General features: G+C 40.7%; 2 protein-coding genes across 24 annotated transcripts in view; one reads left to right on the top strand and one right to left on the bottom strand.

Moving 5' to 3' along the window:
* The window catches only part of atg4c (autophagy related 4C, cysteine peptidase), a 30,796-nt gene extending 24,869 nt beyond the window's left edge, over positions 1–5,927 (bottom strand). The window contains exons 1-4 of one of the 3 annotated variants that reach the window (XM_036140900.1): positions 5,730–5,927; positions 5,496–5,624; positions 1,199–1,282; positions 756–983 (exon numbers count right to left, since the gene is read on the bottom strand). In XM_036140900.1, the coding sequence (XP_035996793.1) occupies positions 756–983; positions 1,199–1,282; positions 5,496–5,571 (388 nt within the window). In that variant the 5' untranslated portion in view covers positions 5,572–5,624; positions 5,730–5,927. The remainder of the gene's footprint in view (positions 1–755; positions 984–1,198; positions 1,283–5,495; positions 5,625–5,729) is intronic. The other 2 variants (XM_036140901.1, XM_036140899.1) reach the window with 2 other exon arrangements.
* Positions 5,928–8,745: 2,818 nt separating this feature from the next.
* The window catches only part of dock7 (dedicator of cytokinesis 7), a 62,376-nt gene continuing 49,479 nt past the window's right edge, over positions 8,746–21,642 (top strand). For 14 of the 21 annotated variants that reach the window (XM_012877992.3, XM_012877987.3, XM_012877982.3 and 11 more), the window contains exons 1-9: positions 8,746–8,888; positions 15,376–15,475; positions 16,139–16,314; positions 18,113–18,181; positions 18,259–18,388; positions 20,333–20,545; positions 20,720–20,805; positions 20,923–20,989; positions 21,454–21,603. In XM_012877992.3, the coding sequence (XP_012733446.2) occupies positions 8,851–8,888; positions 15,376–15,475; positions 16,139–16,314; positions 18,113–18,181; positions 18,259–18,388; positions 20,333–20,545; positions 20,720–20,805; positions 20,923–20,989; positions 21,454–21,603 (1,029 nt within the window). In that variant the 5' untranslated portion in view covers positions 8,746–8,850. The remainder of the gene's footprint in view (positions 8,889–15,375; positions 15,476–16,138; positions 16,315–18,112; positions 18,182–18,258; positions 18,389–20,332; positions 20,546–20,719; positions 20,806–20,922; positions 20,990–21,453; positions 21,604–21,642) is intronic. The other 7 variants (XM_012877994.3, XM_012877993.3, XM_012877990.3 and 4 more) reach the window with 1 other exon arrangement.

Below are 21,642 nucleotides of genomic sequence, written 5' to 3'. Positions count from 1 at the left end.
GAGTCAAAATTTAAATTGAACCATAAATATCCTAAAGTGGACTTTCATCTTTTTATGAGGAAATATTTCACCAGTGACAGATTTTAAAACAAATTTAAAAGAAAGTTTTCTCAATTACTTTATTAGTCAGACCCATTATGACATCATATGGACACCTGAAGCCTCAAACCTTTGTGAGACACGGGAAGGTGGAGGATCTAAGCGATTGCCTAATTATAAAGCTTTCGCATCAGGTAAGACTGAATCCCATTTCATAGGATTACCCCCTCAGCCTTATCCCATTTCCTTATTCATTGGCACTTAATTCAGGAAGTGGGTAAAATATCCTGAGAAACAGGTCACTGCTTGAACAAGCTGATAGTTCATCAGTTCGCTCTGATCCCAACTTTTTAAACATACAGGACTTAATAAGCATGTCAGCTTTGTGTGTGTGTGTATATATATATATATATATATATATATATATATATATATATATATATATATATATATATATATATATATATATATATATATATATATATATATATATATATATATATATATATATATATATATATATATATATATATATAAATGTATTCTAGTGAAAAATAAAGAAACTTTAATGCATTAAAAAACTAATTTGGATTTTTCTGACAATATACTACCAAGATATTGACAAAAAAATATTTTCTAGATGGTTTATTGTATCTTTTTAAATCAATCCCAGCTAAATTGTGTCATTTAAAATCCAGTGGTATTCCTCTGCTCACCTCTGCCCAGGTAGTGCAGAACAAGAGCTTGAGCCAGCATCATCTGTCCGGCCCTCAGCATGCAGCCCCAGCCACAGTCCGAGATCAGGCTGCTGCCTGGCAGCGGAGGGAAATCTTCCCGGTATGTCAGCCACACACGCGATGCAAAATCCTTCCGAAAGGCCTCCACGTTCCCCATGACAAAGTCCTCATCAGAGCCTTCGGCGCCGTCTTCAGGGCAGTCGTCATCTGGTGAAAAATTGTATCAAAAATATTTTCTTCTATGGCAGATGACTTGAATAAATTTAAAGTTAAATTTTCAAAAATTGGAATACGTTTTGTTTTTTTCCCCCCTGGGGACAGATCTGTGTGAACTGAAGTCAGGTAATGCAGTCAGTGTGTGAGTAAGTAGTTCATATAAATACATGATCACGATATCACATTTATGGGCTTGTGGAACTTACCTTCTGCCTTAAAATGGTAGCACTTCCCCAAAAGAAACACCGGAGAGTTTCTGCTGAATGAAGTCTTGGATTTGAGAGCCCAACCTGAAACACATAATAAATGGGTAATAGATCAAAGCTTGGTTGGTTTGTCTTAAAGGAGACACTAAAATATTGTATTTACTAAGAAAATTACCAACCTGCTACTAATGTATGGCTCCATTTCCCCAAACCGGCCTAACATGGTTATTTCATCTCACTAAAAAGCTCTCCAAGAACTGGATTTTTAGGAGTTTCATTCATGTGGGAGCAAGATAAGTTAGAACTATATACTCATCTTAACAGTATGATTAAAAACTTATATTCAAGTCTGACTCAACGGCAGCAGGCTCCCAGAGTTATATATAGCTTCCTTTTCTTGTGAAGCTTCTTCCAGTCACAACGAAACTGTAACAAACGCCCCTCTGATTGTTTTTGTCAACTTAAATAACTTGATCTAGAAAAGAATAATGAGAAACTCAAAAGATTATTTTCTGTATACAAACCATAACTAAGTGGTTCATTTACATTTGTAACTTCATGTTCCTCCAGCGAACGTTTTACTGATTAAAGAAATCTCAAAACCATCTGTTTGCTGTACCATTTGTTACACAATCCTTGGAAAAAAAAAAAAAAATGGTAACACTACATTGTTCCACATTTTGTTACATTGCGACCACAAACACACAGCAAATGTATTTTACTGAGTTTTTTCGTGATGGATCCCGACAGGTTAGTGAATAACTGTGACGTGGATGGAATCTGATACCCCTGGATTTTTTATTTCAGTATAAAAGCAGCATTTCTCTGAAGATCTTTGTCCAATTGAGAATTTATGCCAATATTTGCAAATAGTTCAGAGACCCTCTCCATCCAGTCTGACTGACCTTGAGCTAAATCAAAACAGGTTTGTTGAAAACACCTCCCCAGATGTGCAAAAATCGGTAGATATATACGCCCAAAAATATACAATATTCTGTTGCACCAAAGGGGAACAAGGTTTATTTTGATTAGTGGTGTTATTATTTAAGAATTGTAAGAGTAAACATATTATTTTGTCTCCTAAATATGTTGGATCCACAATGTATTTAAAATGGAGGCATTTATTTATTTATATTATTATTATTATTATTATTATTATTATTATTATTATTATTATTATTATTATTATTATTATTATTATTATTATTATTATTAGCTCCAACAAAAAAGTGCATGATTTCCCCAAAGGCCTAAAGATCATGTTCTTTATTGTTTTTAAGTATCAATTTAACTGATTTGATTATGCTGGAACAACTTGATTAAAGGCTTTATAGAGTGTATTTATTATATTACATTTATTAAAGATTTAACTTTAACCATAGACCTGCATGGATCAAGCTTTTTCTGGATGGTACTGATTTCAATTTTTTTCCGAAGGACTACAATGCAAAAAGGAATCAGGTCAAGGCTCTTTGATAGAGGTCACAGGTTTGAACTGAATCCAACAGACAACGAAGAATTAGGAATTTAATTAAGTTTATTCCCATTTACTGATACCTACTGATTTTTGCAAGAGAGATTCACCAATCAGGACCACCAACGGCTCAATTCTAAGAAAAACGGGACTAAATCCACTCTCTAGCATCTGATGATCAAACTGGTCCCCCTTAGAATCAACACCCTGTGTTAACAGGCCGCTGGATTCAGACAAACCTCCGTCTGTCCGGCTGGCAAAAACACCTTAGTGTCATCTCCCTCAGCACCGTCTCCCACAAAGGCTGCATACTGAGCCCACTGCTCTTAACCCTGACGGTGCAGGACTCCCGTGCCAGGTTCAGTACAAACCACATATTTAAGTATATGGACAACACACCGGTCAAGGCACTTCTTGCTGTTCTCCTTTCAAAGATGAAATTGTGGATTCTGGCAAAACAGATGTGATAGCAGCAGCTACACGTGCGTCCTCCTGCGCTGCCAGGATTATTTTGGTTATCTCGCTTTCATTACAGCCGTATGTCCCGCCTTAAACCATAATACCGCAGCGTGATTGGTCCGGGCCCAAACTGTTGAGACGGGAGCGGGACAACATGGATTCTGGTGTGTTTGTGAACGCACAAATTTTGCGAGAATACAGCTAGCAGGCAAGGTTAATGGAGCAAGTCCCCAAATTCCTGTGGTGCTGCTCAAAGACACTTTGACCTGGTCCCTCCACACCTTTGTTCTTGTAAAGAGAGCACAGCAGCGTCTGCACCTTCTGCACCGGCTGGGAAGAGCAAATCTTCCTCCTCCCCACAAAGGGACAACAGTTGGTGTACTGACCAGCTGCATCGCTGTCTGGTTTGAGGCCTGCAGTGCCTCAGACTGAAACTAGATTCCAAAATAGCTTCACACCACGCATCATAAGACTGCTAAACTCCAACAATCCCACCTCATTTTCTTAATTCATTCATTTTAAAAGATCGAAACACAAAACGTCCATCCTTGAAAAAAAAGAAAAGAAAAAAAAAAAAGGTAAAAAATAAATAAAATTATGACTGAAAAGGAGCCAAAAGAAGTATAAATTTAGAATGTTTGCTCCTATTCACAAAAAAATAAAAATAGAAATCACCAACTCAAAAAAAAAATGGAAAGAAAACACCAACACAAATGACAAAACATCATGTTAATCACTAATATAACACGTCATCATAATAATTTTCTAATTTCTTAGAAATAAAAAAAAAGAGAATTTGAGTGCTTCACCTCACTGCCAAGATCATTCCACAAACTAACACCCGTAACTGAAATACATATTTTCATCAGCACAGTTCTACATATATTTTATTTCTTTTATTTTGAAGATCTTAGTGTTTTAAATTATATTTACTTACTCTTTTAATAAATCTGGTTTGAACGTTGTTTGGTGATGATTTCTTATGAGCTTTATACATACATTTTTAAATAAAAATTCAATCGACTCATGAATTTTCAATGAATTTAACTGAACAAATAGTGGATTTGTTTGAACTTTCACAGCTCTTTTTTGTAAGAGGAAGATTGAACTTATATATTGTTTAAGGGCACTACCCCACGCTTCTCCACAATAAGTCAGATATGGTACAATCAATGAGTTGTACAATATATACAAAGCCTTTTTGTTCAATACATCCTTGACCTTATTTATTAGTTTTAGATATTTTGCCTTTTATATGATTTATATGAAAATTCCCATGATAAATGTTCATAAAAAAAGAACACAAAAAAAACTTAATTTCTTTGTTTTTTTTGTACTTCAAATCCATTAACAAAGTTGTTCAACACTTTCATTGCTGCTCCAGAATATCATAAATTTTGTTTTACCAACATTTAAGGACAGTCCGTTACTATTAAACCACTTTTTACTTTTATAAATTCAATTCCAACTACCTCTAACACTTTTTAAATATTTTCTCCAGAATTAAAAAAAAGTTGTATCATGTGCAAATAGAATGGACCGAAATATTTTATAGATGATAGTAATATCATTAATATGGATAAGGAAGAGAAGGGGTCCAAGGACTGATCCTTTGAACATACAAAACTAGTCAGTTGATGTGAACACTGAACTCTATTGCACTGAGTAACGGTATTATCTATGTTGTCATATGTCCGGTTCATTGTTGCAATGGCTCCTACTGCCTCATATACTTGCACTATTCATACTGTCTTATGCAGTTTGTTCTGAACATATGAAACACCTTTTTAGTTTGTCACTACATTCCTGACAAATACTTTTATTTATAATGTTTCTCTTTTGCCTTGTTTTGACTCAGAGCCTTGCAACAAAATTTCACTGTGTACTTACATTGTGATGGTGCAGTCAAATGACAGTAAGGTCTGTCTAGTTAACTGTGAGTGCAGGAATCTCTACCTAGCTAAATTATTGTGGTATAAAGCAATTTGAAAGTTTATTTCATTAAACTCTGTCAGATGAAAACATTTGTTTTTTTAACTTACACCTCCTATGAATTTTTTGCCATCATGCCTATTTCTAAACATAAGTTGAACATTTAGTTTATTCAGAAATTTGGGAGAAAGAAATATGCTGATATTTTAAATCTTAGTGAGAACTCTCAATAGTAGAGCTGCATAAAAGCAGAAAGCAGAATCGGCTACAAAAAAAATATGCTGTGTACTTATTAACTGCAGATTGATTTCTATATTCGAGAACGTAGGTGAAATAAAATTAATGTAACCTGCTAAAAAAAACGCTATTTTGCAGAAGTACTCCAAAGATGCACGAAGCAGTAAGATGTGAACCAAGAGCGAATCAACTTACTGTACTTCACATTGTGCCACACTGACATGAACTTTGTCTTCAGTTTTTCCACCTCGTCGCTCCCTTTACTCTCCATTTGGACCAGCGAGGGAAAGCACCCATTCCCACACAGCAACACCAACCGGACCTCTGTGCAAGGGAACAAACAAACACTGCAATTAGCTGCTATTTTACTTCACTTGAAAAGGACGGCGACAAACAAAAACGGACAGCTTGCAGAAAACAAGTCGCTACCTCAGCGCTTCATAGGTACAAAGCTGCTTTCATATCACGGACGAGAGGCATGTCTTCAGGTTTAAACACGGCATGGTCTCATGAGCGGTGCGATATTTCCTCCGTAGCCTGCCGAGCAACTTTGCGCTCTCCTGCGAGTAAATGTTTACACTTTGAGGAAGTCCGGGCGGTAGTCAGGTGATCTCGCGGTTTTTCCGCAGAGAGGGAGCCGGAGGTTGGCTCTGTTTTTATACCAGAGCAGCCCAACTGGGCGGAGTTTAAGTCGCTTTCTCTTTTCTGTTTTTTTGTTTTTTTAAGTCGCTTTTTGTTTTTCCTGTGTAGGTATTTCGGATTGCATAAAGAATAAAACACAATTTGTAGCTCAGTGGTAATATATTCATTAGTAAAACTGATATATCAACGAAAAAATAAATTAATCAGGAATCACATGCTGTCTGTAGCTCAGCAATCAATTGGATTTTATTTTACCAGTAATTTGATTTGGAAAAATATTTGGTTAATGAAAAACTTTGCTAAAAAGTGAAAATAGGTAGAAAAGAGGCCTCTTATAAAATCGTACATTACTATTAACCACTAAAGAAATCAGAGACATTTCATTTTAATCTTGAATATTCTTGTGATTTTCATTTAATAAAATGAAGGAAAGACTGAATTAGCTTGTTTCAATGTACATTGTAAAATATTTGGGACAGTTAAGCATTTTAATAGGACAAAAAAATTTGATTATTTGTTTTGAAAACAGTTAGAAAAAGAGAGACTTCACTTTCTTTGTTCAGTTACTTGTACTTCTGAAGAACATACCACATACATAGGGTAAAAATGGATGGACTCCATATCAAGGTTCAAACTATTTTTTAGAAAAAATAGTTTCTTTTTCTTCATTTTTTTTGTTTGTTTTGTTGGTTTGTTTGTTTTAGTACTGTATATATGTGGCTGATTTAAGGTTGTTAACTTTAATATATAACTAAATTGATTTCTTGGCTTTGTGAACATGTGACATCCACTTTTAAGAAATTGAAAAGCCTGGTCCCCTTCATTCAGACGAATGCCGCTTCAATGAGACAGAGTGCTTGGTGTTTCAGGAATTTGAAAAGCCTATAACAAATGGCTTTCTCATCCAGTGAAGTCTAAAATGCTTGTTTATATACGGTTATTAGCCATTTTATGTATATGTTTATAACCTCTTTCTACCAGCTTAGTGGACAACAGGAGGTCCAGGAAGACAGAACACCCTCTTCTCTGCATACAGGGGGACGTGGTGGAGCATGTAGACAGCATAAAGTTCCCGGGCATCTACTTCAACCTCTTTTGAACTGTGAACACCTCTCACCTGGTAAAGAAAGTTCAACGACAACTCTTCTTTCTCAGGAAATTAAAACAGTCTGGACTTTCCACTAAGCTGTTAAAAAACTTTTATAGAGCTACAATAGAAAGCATTTTGTGTCTCATTGTGACAGTGTGGTATGGGACTTGCAGAGGCTTTAGCATGGGTGGTGAAGACAGCACAGGGGATTGTGTGATGCCATCTACTGGACTTGGACACTGTCTATGCTGCACGAGGCAAGAAAAGGGCCATATTGCCACAGATCCCACACCCCGAGCAATGCGTTGTGTTTCCCACTTCCATGAGGGAAAGAAGAACATTAAATCAAAAACTAATGGCTAAAAACATCTTATTTTCCAAAGCTATGAGGTAAGACCCCCCATGCTAACATTTAACAAACCATCAACCCAGTTCATAATCTATTACATGTTGTAAACAGACTACTTGTTATACAGGCTTCTTATCTGATGCATATCATTTAGACTGCCTCTCACTTGCAAATGTGGATTTGCACACTTCAGTCTCTCAAGGACTGTGTTTAGACATCCATGCAAATTGCTCAATTCTGCAACTAAATGTATTGCACAGTATTGTAGACATCTATGTGACTTTTGACTTAAAACTGTGTCCATTAGCTGCTAAGGACTGTACACAATGCTTAAGCCCCCCAGGGACCAATGTGGTGGGCCAGTGCAATCAACTTGTTTAAAAAAAAAAAAAAAAAGGAAGGTCGTGTTATGTGTGCTTTCTGAGCCAGTCTGCCTCGGCAAACATCTGATTATGGTAATACATAATAACAGCCTGTGGTTAATTAAGTAGACCTTGTTAGCTTCACCAGTTACATTTCTTCTGCTTTAAGTATTATGTAACAAACTGTTTTTTTAAGAAAAAAATAAAGAAAGTATTAGTGTAAAACTTTACATATTTTTGTTTTTAGCTAAATTGTACTTATCATAATTAAAAGAGATGTAAATAGTGATTCGACTCACTGCACAGTTCAGACTTCCAGTGCAACTCAGATGCAGTTTTCTGCAAACATGTTCAGTTGATTGTGCAGTTGCAGGGTGTGGCAGTAGTGGACAGAAATACTCGTACAAGCAACTGATAAACACCACTAAGTACCTTAGTCTCTTAAGCTATGCTGAATAAATAAATAACGGAGGTAACACCTGTCTGCAATGACCTTATTCCATTATTTTTTCGAACAAGGACACAATATTAGATTGCTTTTTAGAACTATGAGTATTTTATACATAATTTAGTAAAATTCTTAATCATTGTAAACATACCTCCATTACTATGTATTTGTATTATTTTTTATGCTTCATACATAAATGTTTTAATTTTATTTGTGTGCGAGTTGTTTCACTTGCCTTTTTTACATCCTAATTTATTACTATTGGTATATTAATTATTGTTAGTAGTAATAGTAATATTTTTATTCACGTATCAGCTGTTTCAACCACACAACTATATTTACAAATAGTTGATTATTGTTATTATTAATTATCGTTTTAACATTCTTTACTTATACATGCATTCATTTATTTATTTAGAAATTGTACCTATGAAAGTAAAATTTATTTCGACTACAGCGCCTTTCTGATAAGAGCTAAAGTGAAACTACAAACAAAGTGCGAAAGCTCATTCTTGGGTGTGTTCCCTTGCGCAGTGCTGCCGTCATTACGGTAATGATCCCATTCTCCCGTTGTCCCCGTGGCCGTGGGTTTTTTGAGTCAAGACCAGACTGCCTACTGCCTGGGAATTTATTGCGAAAGCACCTCAGCGGCCACTGCCATGGCTGAACGCCGCGCATTCGCCCAGAAAATCAGCAGGTAAAGACCGGCAACTCGGAGAGGAGCCCTCCTGAAACGCCTTTTTCTCTTCGCGTTCATGCGGGTCTCCCTCAGCCCGCCGCTGCGGAGAGGGAGACCCTGCGGAAAGGAGGCCCGCGCGAGCCTGCCTGGCTCCTCGGAGCTAGCCGCTACGTTAGCTGTAGCGGCAGAAGATGCTCAGACCCACCCAGACACACACAGCGACGCTGCTAGCTTTCAGACACTGCCCCAGAACGCCTGAGTAAAAGGGTCGACATGGATGCATGTGCGGATATGTTTTGGCATGAGAAGAAAATAAATAAATAAAATAAATCGTTTCAAAAATAAAAAATAAAAATGGCTAAACTGTGCGGCAACTGAAAACCGTTAACGCTGGGCGGTTAGCCGTCTCGTCTGCAGCGGCTAACGGTGGGAAAGCTCATAGAACTTTGTGCGGCGACGCGTTTAACGAGCCTGTGGATCGCAGACGTGTAACTCTGATTGGCGACAAATGCCTTGCCCAAGAGCCAGCCAAGCGCCACGATAATCAGCCCTCCGCTCCTCAGACAGCCCGACGTAATCTCCTTAACAAAGGGCTTTGTGCAAGCTGTCAAATGCCACCGGTCCATCTTTTCTACACTTTGGCAAATCCAGATGGACGCATTTAATCAGACTTTTCTCTGTGTCTCTTCTCTCTGATGACTTAATGCACAGACAGACAAGTCGTTCTGCACTTTGCTGAATGGGAATGTGCCCATAACCACACTGCTTTGCTATTTATACATTTTGATCTGGGGGAACAATTGAGGAAATCTTGGCATCAGGAGGAACCAAGAGATTATTACAGAAAGCAATCGTCTCTCTGTGTTTTAAAGGGGTTGCATGTTGTGTCAACCTGTCAAGCCAAATTTTCCAATAATAAAACACCTATTTAATGGCATGCAGTGTTAGTGTTATATCTAGCACACGGCAAAAAATAACACGTAATAATGACAAATGCATAACAATCACCACTGTAGGTTAACGTTTACCACAGCTCTTGGACAAACGTATCCTAACTTTAAAGCAGAATAAAATGGAATTATGTAATATAATTATCCAGGCTGAGAAAGTGTGAAAGGCATATTAATCGTTTATGCCTGGTATATGTAGCTGTTTGCTCGTTTAGCCTCAAAACATTAATGCAGGACAGCAGAAATACGCTGCTAAAAAATAATAAATAAAGGGAACCCTAAAATATCACATCCTAGATGTGAATGAATGAAATATTCTTATTTTATACTTTGTTCTTTACATGGTTGAATGTGCTGACAACAAAAGCACACAAATTATCAATGGAAATTACATGTATCAACCCACGGAGGTCTGGATTTGGAGCCACACTCTACTAAATTAAAGTGGAAAAACACTACAGGCGGATCTAGCTTTGATGTAATGTCCTTAAAACAATCAAAATAAGGCTCGGGAGCGTGTGTGGCCTTCACCTGCCTGTATGACCTCCCTACAATGCCTGGGCATGCTCCTGATGAGGTGGAGGATGGTCTCCTGAGGGATCTCCTCCCAGACCTGGACTAACACATCCGCCAACTCCTGCACGGTCTGTGGTGCAACATGGCATTGGTAGATGGAGCGAGACATGATGTCCCAGATGTGCTCAACTGGATTCAGGTCTGGGGAACGAGCGGGCCGGTCCATAGCATCAATGCCTTTCATCTCTCAAGAACTGCTGACACACTCCAGCCATGTGAGGTCTTGCATTAGGAGGATATGGTCTCACATTGGGTCTGAGGATCTCATCTCTGTACCTAATAGCAGTCAGACTACCTCTGGCGAGCACATGGAGGGCTGTGCCCCCCACCTTCCCCCCAAAGAAATGCCACCCCACACCATTACTGACCCACTGCCAAACCGGTCATGCTGGAGGACGTTGCAGGCAGCAGAACGTTCTCCACATCGTCTCCAGACTCTGTCACATGAGCTCAGTGTGAACCTGCTTTCATCTGTGAAGACCACAGGACGCCAGTGGCCTATTTGTCAATCTTGGTGACGTTCTCTGGCAAATGCCAAACGTCCTGCAGGTGTTGGGCTGGAAGCATAACCCCCACCTGTGGACGCGGGGCCCTCATAGCACCTTCATGGTGTCTGTTTCTGATCGTTTGAGCAGACACATGCACATCTGTGGCCTGCTGGAGGTCACCCTGCAGGACTCTGGCAGTGCTCCTCCTGTTCCTCCTTCCACAAAGGCGGAGGTAGCGGTCCTGCTGCAGGGTTGTTGCCCTCCTACGGCCTCCTCCACGTCTCCTGATGTAGTGGCCTGTCTCCATGCTCTGACACAGCAGACTCTCCTTGCCACAGCTGGCATTGATGCACCATCCTGGTGCACTACCTGAGCCACTGGTGTGCGTTGTAGACTCCGTCTCATGCTACCACTAGAGTGAAAGCAGCGCCTGGCGTTCAAAGGTGACCAAAACATCATCCAGAAAGCAGAGGAACTGAGAAGTGGTCTGTGGTTACCACATGCAGAACCACTCCTTTATTCAATGGTCTTGCTAATTGCCTCTGGTTTCCACCTGTTGTCTATTCCCTTTACACAACAGCAGGTGAAACTGATGGTCGATCAGCGTTGTTTCTTAGGTGGATAGTTTGATTTCACAGAAGTCTGATTTGCTCCAAACCATGTTTGGTTCTGGTTCTGGTTCTGCAGAGCAGGCTGGAGCCAGAAGACCTGAGTGGTCTGGAGGGTTGATGCACTGATAACAAGTCTGTGATGTATTTAGGTGCTAAGCCATTCAGTGATCTATAGACTAACAGAAGTATTTTAAAGTCTATTCTCTGAGATACTGGGAGCCAGTGGAAGGACTTTAGAACTGGGGTGATGTGCTCTACTTTCTTAGTCTTAGTGAGGACGCAGGCAGCAGCGTTCTGGATCAGCTGCAGCTGTCTGATCCACTGTTTAGGCAGACCTGTGAAAACACCGTTGCAGTAATCGAATTCTACTAAAGATAAACGCATGGATTAGTTTTTCCAGATCCTGCTTAGACATCAGTCCTTTAATCCTGGAAAAGTTCTTCAGGTGATAGAAGGCCGACCTTGTAATTGTCGTTATAGAGCTTTACTGACCTTTCTACGGCGCTCTCAAACAGCCGTGTCGCACTGACCGGTACGTTTATGAGCGTAACGGTCTGATTTCAGCGTAATTTTGATTAATTTCCGCATGACGGTCCGTTACGCTGTCGGTCGTAAAAGTCCCAAAAGTACATCGGCATTTGTGGTTTCAACATAAAATCCTGTCAAGGAGTGTGAATACTTTGCGTTACACTAGATTTCAGGGACGGCGGGCTTTTTTTTGTTGTGACAGACACCCCACCCCGTATGATTTAATGTCTGCCAACTGAGTCCACAGGACTTGGACTTGTCTTGAGACCTCTTAGTCTTGACTTGAGATTTGACTGCAAATATTTGTTGTGACCTGGGATAAGAGATGAGAAATACCTTTATTTTCTCACAACGGGGAAACTCAGACGTGACAGTGGCGAGTGGCGGTAACGGCCCGGTCCCGTTACTGGTCCAAGCCACATCCGGCTTCAGCGTAAAGAAAACCTACTAGCTGTTGGCTTTAATACATCAGGTTGTGCGGTAATGTCTCTGAATTTGTGACGGCTCAAACGACAGAAAGACGAGGCTTGTTTACCTTTCTGACGTGTAAGATAAGCAGAGACTGTTTAAATGGGTGAAGATGTTTAAAGAAGAAAAAAGGATCTCTCTATCTAAGGCATGTTGATGCTTTGGTGAGAGTTTTGTTGACTGTTCATCTTAAAAGCAAACTGAATCCTTTGAGATTAAAAGCACAAATCATCCGCTTGAGCTTCTTGTTTTGTGATCCTCGCGCTTTGTTCCTGGACGTCGGTCGAGTCTTGGAGTGGTGACCGCAGACTAGGGCTGGACGATATAGAAAAGAAGCATATCGTTAAAATAAAAATCATATTGATCGATATCAATAATTATCAACAAATTCGCTTGTTTTTAGATACAGAACACACAAACGCTGAATTCAAACTCAACCCTTTATTCAATTAGCTTTTTACCAAAACTGCAAGTTTTTAAAAAAAAGAACATACATTCTCTGAGCTCTTTGAAGGGGGGCGGAGCTTAGTGGCGGCGTTTCCTGGGTCTGCGTTTGTGATTGGTTGGGAGGATGTAATGATTGTAATTTTAACCTACATGGCTAAAATGCATAAGGAAGGAAAACTGTTATTCTATTGAACTTTTTATTGACCTTTTTTTCTATTAGTAATACACGTCTATCAGTCTATATATATATATCGTTATTAAATTATCGTCCAGCCCTACCCCACACCCAGTGTTTACTGGTCAAAGTTAGTCCTCTGTGGGCAGGGAGCGGCGCCAAACGTAGAAGGCACAGGGGAGGACCACGGAAAGTGTTTCACTTCTGCTTTTCTGCAGCCGCGACGTCGTTCTCAAGCGTTTGAACATTTCTCACGCTCATGTTAGAGCGGCAGGCTGGATCGTTGTGCCTCTGCGTGATCCGCTGGGCGAAATGCCTCGTTTGATTCCTGCTGGGCGGCCGGGTCAAGCTCTGAATCGCCGCCTGATCGTTTCCCAGTAATTAGAGCAAAGAGTTTATAGTAACGCTGTGACCTGCTGCTGGGATATATCATTTAGGATGAAATCTGCAAAACTACGGGGCATAGAGTATGGAACAGTTTAATGAAACAAAAAAAAAAAAACCTTTCCCCATGGCTGTTGGGCTACTTTCTGTTGTTGTCATCATGGTCAAGGTAAAGGTCTCTGGGTGGTTTTGGTGGTCGTTGTGATTTAAAGGGACCGGTGTGTCGTGTGTGAATCCCCCAGGCTGCGCAGCATATGATTTAGTTGGAAGCGTTACGCTGAAAAAACAGAGACAAGAGAAAAACCTCAAATAAGTGAGGGCTTTTTTTCTTTTTAGCTGGGCGGGTTTTATGTTGTTTTTGGGCTGGAAACAGTAAGACCTGGCAACACTGATAGCGCTGTGTCAGTTGAGTCAACTCAAAAGTGCGGCAGAAGCATAGCACTGTGATAAAGAAGCACTGATGTCTGGCTGGACACTGACTGAGGTAAACATTCATACTAGGAGGGGTAAGAACAGCAGCTCAGGAGCACCAGGACCAGAACAAAGCAGAGTTCTCTTCAGCCTGCAAAAAAGCCAAGTTTCTGCAGTTCGGCTAAATTAGTGCTCGGATCTGGCCCTTATCTTCCCTAGCTGCCGTAGCTAACCTTCCTAACACGAATGTTTACTCCAGGGTTGACTTCAGTTTAATTTATTTTAATTCAGTTTTATTTATATAGCGTCAATTCATGAAACATGTCATCTCAAGGCACTTTCCAAAGTCAAATTCAATCAGATTATACAGACTGGTCAAAACATTTCCTATCTAAGGGAACCAGTTGATTGCATCAAAGTCCCGACAAGCAGCATTCACTCCTCCTGAAGAAGCGTAGAGCCACAGGGAGAGTCGTCTGCATTGTCCATGGCTTTGCAGCAATCCCTCATACTGAGCAAGCATGAAGCGACAGTGGGGAAAAAAATCTCCCCATTAACGGGAAGGAAAAACCTCCAGCAGAACCAGGCTCAGTGTGAACGGTCATCTGCCTAGACCAACTGGGTGTTAGAGTGCTTCAGTGCTGCTTCCTGCTCGCTCTCATTTGCTCCGTTGTCACTTCTTGTATTTGTTTGGAAATAAGTCAGAATACCCACGCCGCACCATCGACAGTGACCTCAGCCAAGCCTGTAGGCTACGAATGTATGACTCAGTGACCCGCCCCTCTCTAGCTGTAATTGGCTGGCATGCTCCCCTTCAGTCCTAGATTTGATTGATTGACAAATCAAAGATAGTTGGCCACTCCAAGGTAAAAAAAACCAAAACCCAGTTTCCAGTCCAGGGCGGGCACGGCCCCCCCAATGCCAGCCCGTGCCGCCGGGGCTGATACACCGGCTCCTTGCAGCTCAGAGAGTAGACTTTAAAATACTTCTGTTAGTTTATAAATCAGTGAACAACATAGTACCAACATACATTAAAGAACCTCCAGACCACTCAGATCCTCTGGTTCTGGTCTACTCTGCAAACCCAGAACCAGAACCAAACACTGAGAAGCTGCATTCAGCTTCTATGCTCCACAAATCTGGAACAAACTTCCAGAAAATTGCAAATCGGCCTGAGTTCCTTTAAATCAAGTATGTTTAGAGTTGCTTTGGCCCATAATAACATGAACACTGACCAACATTTTTGACGTGTGTTGATTTTTTTCACTTGATACAATTTAATGTTTGTTACTGGTCTCACAACTGGTGACCGTTTCGATATGTACCGCATGTACGTATGCGATTATTTTTTTTTGCTTTGCTTTGTACCGAAATACCCAAAGTATTATAACAGTATAGTCAGAGTTTAGCCGTTCTAAACGCACGCATTTCTGATGTGTACCATCTTTACTGTCTTCTTCTTTGCAGGACTGTGGCAGCAGAGGTCAGGAAGCAGATAGCTGGTCAGTATGGAGGCTCGCCGCAGCTCTTCAAAAACCTCAACATTGGGACCACGTCAAGCAACACAGTGAGTAAAGTCTAAAGCCGCTTGCTCCTCTAAACTGAGAATCATTTGTGATGCAGTGTAGGTGGTGCGTCTTTGTCAATTTTATGATTATGTAAAAGGCTTGACTGTTCCAGATATTTTCGTCTTCGCCAAATATCCCAAAGCGTGACCCTTGAATTACTTTATCTTTGCTGCTGCGGTGACGTTTATGCTGCTTTACCCGAGCTCCGGCAGCTTTTTTGTTAAATCGTAGTGGTAGTTTACTTAGCACTTTACTAGTTACTTTGTTCAGCCTTCCTGTTGAATCCTAAAAGTCTTGCTCTCTCTCACTCCCCTGCTGGCTGAATGTATCCGACATGTTTAAACATGGAGGAAACGCGGGTTCCTTTTAAATAGCGCCTTGCTTTTCTGGCCTGTGTTTTAAAAAAAAAAAAATAGCAAAGTAACCTGGAAGGACTTTAGTAGGATTTGATCTACAGTTTTCTGACCGCCTGGTAATTGTTCAGGGCAGAGCAACCCTTTCATGGTGATCAAAGCTCTCTGCTATAATGGAGCTGATCCACATGCTAGAAGCGCTCTTATTTTAACCAAAGTGTTTTTTTTAAAAAAAATCATCTTTTAATTTGATTAACTCTTCTTTTCACACTTGTTTTTTTTAATTCCCTAAACTACTCTGGCCAACAGGTTCCCCTCACAGAGGCGGTGGAGCCAGTGGACTTTGAGGAGTATCTCATCACGCACCCTCCCATCGTGGAGTCCGGTCCCCTGAGAGATCTGATCGAGTTTCCCCCCGATGACATCGAGGTCATCTACACACCCAGGGAATGTCGCACCGTCGTCCCAGCCGTCCCAGAAGAAGGGTAAATAAGAAGCCGTTATAGTAACACACTCGAAGATGGAGCGGCAATTTTTCCAGTTAGTGTTGTTTTTAATTCAGTGCGGACATGATCCGGAAAACTAGAGAATCGTGTTTTAAAGTAGACGTTTTAAATTACTCCAGATCATTGAGAACCTTCATAGAGTCGGACTGAATTGGCTGCTGAAAGCAAGTTTTAGTTTCACTAGCAGAGGTAATCATCAACTAACAATTAGTATGTGAGAATTTAAACTTTTAGCTGTTCTGTATTATTGACTGTGCGTGATATTCAAAATAATTTTAATACGACAGCGTTCTAATGAAAGAGTTTAACGGCGGGCTCACACTGATAGTCACTGATGTGCAAATTCATTTGCACAAGAGCTAGTTCTTCGTTCATTCTTAATGCTCGTATCTAAACTTCATTTGTTTATCATTTCTCATGAAAATGTCTCTAAGAATGTAGGTCACAGCATCATTGTGGCACATCTGCAGTTTATTTATGCGTCTGAATTCTTTCCATTTGACTTTGTTTACATAAACATCTTTAATTTGGTCAGATTGTTAATAAGGCTGGGCCTCCTCCATATGTCCTTTTTTTATTGGTTGGAAATATAAATAGATAGGTTTGCGTTTCTCTTTGATAAAATCCCAATTTGAATTAAAGACCTGAGTTAAAGAGCTTTTGGCTGTAGTTGGTTTTGTTTGTTGGCCTCCATGGCAGTCTAAGGCTACGTTCACACTGCAGCCTGAAGTGACCCAATTCCGATTTTTTTTTTTGCCCATATGCGACCTGTATCTGATCTTTTTATGACAGTTTGAACAACACAGATCGGATTTTTTCAAATACGACCCAGGCCACTTGGATATGTGGTCCTGAATCCGATACGTATCTGATCTTTTCAAATGCGACCTGTGTCTGATCTTTTTATGACTGAACATAACAGATCGGATTTTTTCAAATGTGACCTGTGTCTGTACGGCCGGGTCGCATTTATCCGACCTGTACGTCACCGGTACTCAACAAACGTCACTATTCTGCGTCCTGCTATGCAGAAGCGGGAAGAAAGACGACACCCATAGCGGACTACAATGAGAAGAGTAGTCAGTGGATGGAAAGCTCCGGTTAGAAAATAAATTAATGACCGCAAAATGCGCACCAGCATTATAATCCATGTTTACTTCCGCAAACTCTGAGGACGCTTGCTATGTGTGATGTCATCACGTCCTCGAGTGAGCATGCGGGACACTTAGGTTGAACGCATTCAGTTCACACAGGAGATCCCATACAATTCGCATATATTTGGAAATGTCGACGGACACGCAAAAAAATCCGATTTCACAAAAAAATCGGAATTGAGCATTAAGGCCTGCAGTGTTAATGTAGCCTAAGAGAAAAGGTGACTAAACGCATTAAGCTGCAGCATCACTCCTCTCTGGAGACCCACCGTTGTACATCCCTTAGCACAACTTGCCTCCGGTCATTGAGTCCCGCAGTAGTTACGAAGCTCTTACCTTTAGGGAGAAATGACATCTAATGATAGCCGATCAAATATTGCATCCAAACAGTCTTTTGCGATCGGGATATTTCACACATTGACGTTGTGATGATTGCGTTTTTGACATATTGATCCGCTCTGGGGTAAACGCTGCATTATTATTACCCATGCTACGCAAATAAAGCACAGTGTTGACGCTTATTCTAGCTTAGCATCACAATGTTTTAGGGGATTTAGAAAAAACTCGGTAATGTGTCAGAAACTCTCCGTCTTCTGTATATCCACTGTTTGGTGTGTTTGCAGGGACACGGACACTCACGTCAGGGACTGTGTGAGATCGTACACAGAGGACTGGGCCATTGTTAACAGGAAGTAAGGCTTCCCTTTTTCCACTCATTACGCCTGTTCATTCTTAACCCTGTTTGACGGTTTACTGCTCGCTCTTTCAGATATCATAAGCTCGGCACAGGCTTTAACCCCAACACTCTGGACAAACAGAAGGAGCGTCAGAAAGGGTTGCCTAAACAAGTGTTCGAGGCTGATGAGATGCCCGACAGCAGCAGCTATCAGGACGACCAGGTACATGTCTGTAGTGCCCAGCAGTGGGTGCAACGAAGAAGTTTTCTTCTCCCGCCACCTGTCACAGTGGCTGGTGGAAGAAAAAAAAAAATTAAAAGCCACAATTCTTTATGGATAACATTTCCCTCAGTTACAAACACCCTCAGTACAATCTAATAATATAAATTGTGTATAATAATATATAGTGATATAATAATATTCTTAATTTTGAAAGAACTTGAATGTAAAGGAAAGGAAGAATCGTAACATAAATGTGTACTTATAACAGTATATGAACCTTAACAGTGGTGTACTGTAATTAGTTAATTTTAGATCATTACTAACATCAAACTTTATTAAAGCTACACAGCACTTTCACAGGTCCTGGAGGAGTTTTACTTTTGTTTGAATCTCATTACATTTTGACACCCCCCCCCCCTCCCCCTTACAACAATGGACACTTAGGGAGCATTCGGTGTATTCTGTATTATTTTTATGAGTTTTCAGAACCTCCAACTTAGTGTCTTAAACTTTCAATTCAATTCAATTTTATTTATATAGCGCCAATTCATGAAACATGTCATCTCAAGGCACTTTACAAAGTCAAATTCAATCAGATTATACAGATTGGTCAAAGAATTTCCTCTCTAAGGAAACCCAGCAGGTTGCATCAAGTCTCGACAAGCAGCATTCACTCCTCATAACAGTAAATAACACTCCTCTGCTAAAGTCCACCACTTTAAATGCAATAATATGACTGCACTGCTGAGTTCTCATGACCCCACAGGCGTATAGCCGTTAACTCATCAAGTCTGGATGTGACAGAAAGCCTGAACTGCTGTTGTGTTTGGTTGAAAAGTGGGGACTGTGAGCCATAACATAACAATCAACTTTTAATAACAACAGCTGTCATTTCTTGAATTAATCTGCCAAAAAAACACAGTTCTTCAAGACATATACAGATAAGAGTTCATATTGGGAACCTAAGAGAAGGTAGCTCCGTCAGTAATGTTTTGATCTGTTTTTATGCTCCATATGCGGCTTTATTGGGCGATGTGTGTTCCTGCTGTAGGGTGGCCATATGCAAATCTCGGCAGCGACTGCTCTCGTCACGAACGAGCCAGTCACGAAGCTCGCCATTGCTACTTCCTTTCTGTGTCGTTAAACCATCGCCGCTTAACTTTGGGTTTTTCCCTTTACTTCCTAAGAAATGCTTTTGTTGTCTGCTGCCTTAACACGAGGAACGTAACCTCACATCGCAAAAGTTACTGCTCAGCTGTTCCTCTGCTGCTGAATGCATTTAGAACAGACCAGCAGCAACGCAGGCACACTGCTGCCCCCAACAGGTCAGTTATCCAGGTTGAATCCTGTCATGTCATATATTATTATGTCAACTAGGTAACATTTCTCTCAATAAGCAGTAGGGTAATCTCTAATCCCTGTGTTGTGGTTTGTTATGCTTAGTAGCGTAGGTCATTATGCCTACTTTTAACAGCTTTAATCCTACACATTCCAGGCGATTAATTGAATTTAAACGTTGATATTTGATTTCAACGTAAGAGAGAGATTATTAACAAAACAGCAAAACTGTCTCACCGGAAGTTGTGAGACAAAATGGCGGCGCCGATCCCGACTTCCCGAATAAGGTGAATAGCTCCAGGATGCATTAGCTCTTGTTCTTTATGTTTAATTATTAGTGTTTCCAAAAAATACTCTTTGTTTTAAAATTCAAACCATTCTTGAGCCTTTCAGCAGCGCCTTGGAAGCGGCAGCCTGGTCTCAGTGAAAATGTCTCCCCTTTCTCTTGATTGGTTGTACTGATACGCAATGCCCCCCCCCCCCCCCCCCCCCCCCCAAACAACAGAGCAATAAAGCAATTAAATTAAATTAGCCAAATTCATTAAAAGCGGTCCCCTCAGTTGTGGTTTTAACCGTGCATCCCTTTTTGTGATCGCTGGTCTTCAGGATGATCTGAAGCGCCGATCCATGTCTATAGACGACACGCCGCGCGGCAGCTGGGCCTGCAGCATCTTCGACTTGAAGAACTCCCTCCCCGACGCCCTTCTGCCTCACCTCCTCGACCGGGCTCCCAACGAGGAGATCGATCGGCACAACGAAGACCAGCGCAAGGCCAGTCGTCACCGGGAACTCTTTGCTTTACACCCAGCTCTCGATGAGGTAACGCCATGTTTGATTTTCAAATCTAAATCTTGTTCCTCGGTAGCTTTGCTAAGCGTTCTCAACCAGTCGCTCACTCCAAAGAAGAATTTGTTCTTTTTTTTTTTTTAAATGACTGCTGATTGTCAGTAAATGTCCTGATATTTATCTGTGCTTTTTCCTGTGAACGCCCAGGAGGAGCCCATTGAGCGCCACTGTGTGCCTGAAGTACCCAAAGAGCACTTTGGCCAAAGGCTACTCGTCAAGTGCTTGTCCTTGAAGTAAGCTGTGGAGACGCTTCTTCAGGGAAAAAAAAGAAAAAAGAAAAGAAAAGCTCTACAGTTGTATTTAACTGTTCCTTTTTGCTGACTCACTTGTTTTTACTCTCCCTTTTGAAGGTTCGAGATCGAAATTGAACCTATATTTGCTAGTTTGGCCTTATACGATGTCAAGGAAAAGAGAAAGGTAAGCTGTTATGCTTTCCTCAGTTCCTCCCCTGGCCCTGAGTTGTGTGGTCACTTCTGCAAAACCATTAAAATTGTAGGGAGGCTAAAAGAAATCTGATGAGTGGACGGTAAAAATTTTATGCCGCGTTCCGTTAAGGTTTCAAGAACCCACAGTGGTTAAATCATACACTGGAATTATGTTGCCTACAGTAACAAACACTAGAGGGTAGCAGTGGCCTTGAGATGGAGCGCTCTCATATATATTGCCTTGGCTCGGGGCTCCATTGATTCACTGGAGGCTCATTTTTCTCTGAAACTTTACCATGTTTGTCAGCAGCTGTGAGCCAGAAATCAAGTCGCTGCTACCCAGCTATTTGCTAAAACAAATGTTCTATTTTTACAGTAGTGATTTTGTTGACGTGTGAATGCATTTTCGTCGGACGTAATAAAATGACTCCTTTTTCTGCTTCTTGTTCCCCTTAGATATCCGAAAACTTTTTCTTCGACTTGAATTCGGAGCAGATGAAAGGAATGTTGCGTCCGCACATTCAGACGGCGGCCATCTCCACTCTGGCCCGCTCGGCCATTTTCTCCATCACCTACCCCTCGCAGGATATCTTTCTAGTAATCAAGGTGAGGCAGTGTTGCTATGATTTACTTTGCCTCAAAGAT

Source organism: Fundulus heteroclitus, chromosome 9, assembly GCF_011125445.2.
Source record: "Fundulus heteroclitus isolate FHET01 chromosome 9, MU-UCD_Fhet_4.1, whole genome shotgun sequence".
Lineage (NCBI taxonomy): Eukaryota > Metazoa > Chordata > Actinopteri > Cyprinodontiformes > Fundulidae > Fundulus > Fundulus heteroclitus.
This window is presented reverse-complemented; position numbering and strand designations above follow the sequence as displayed.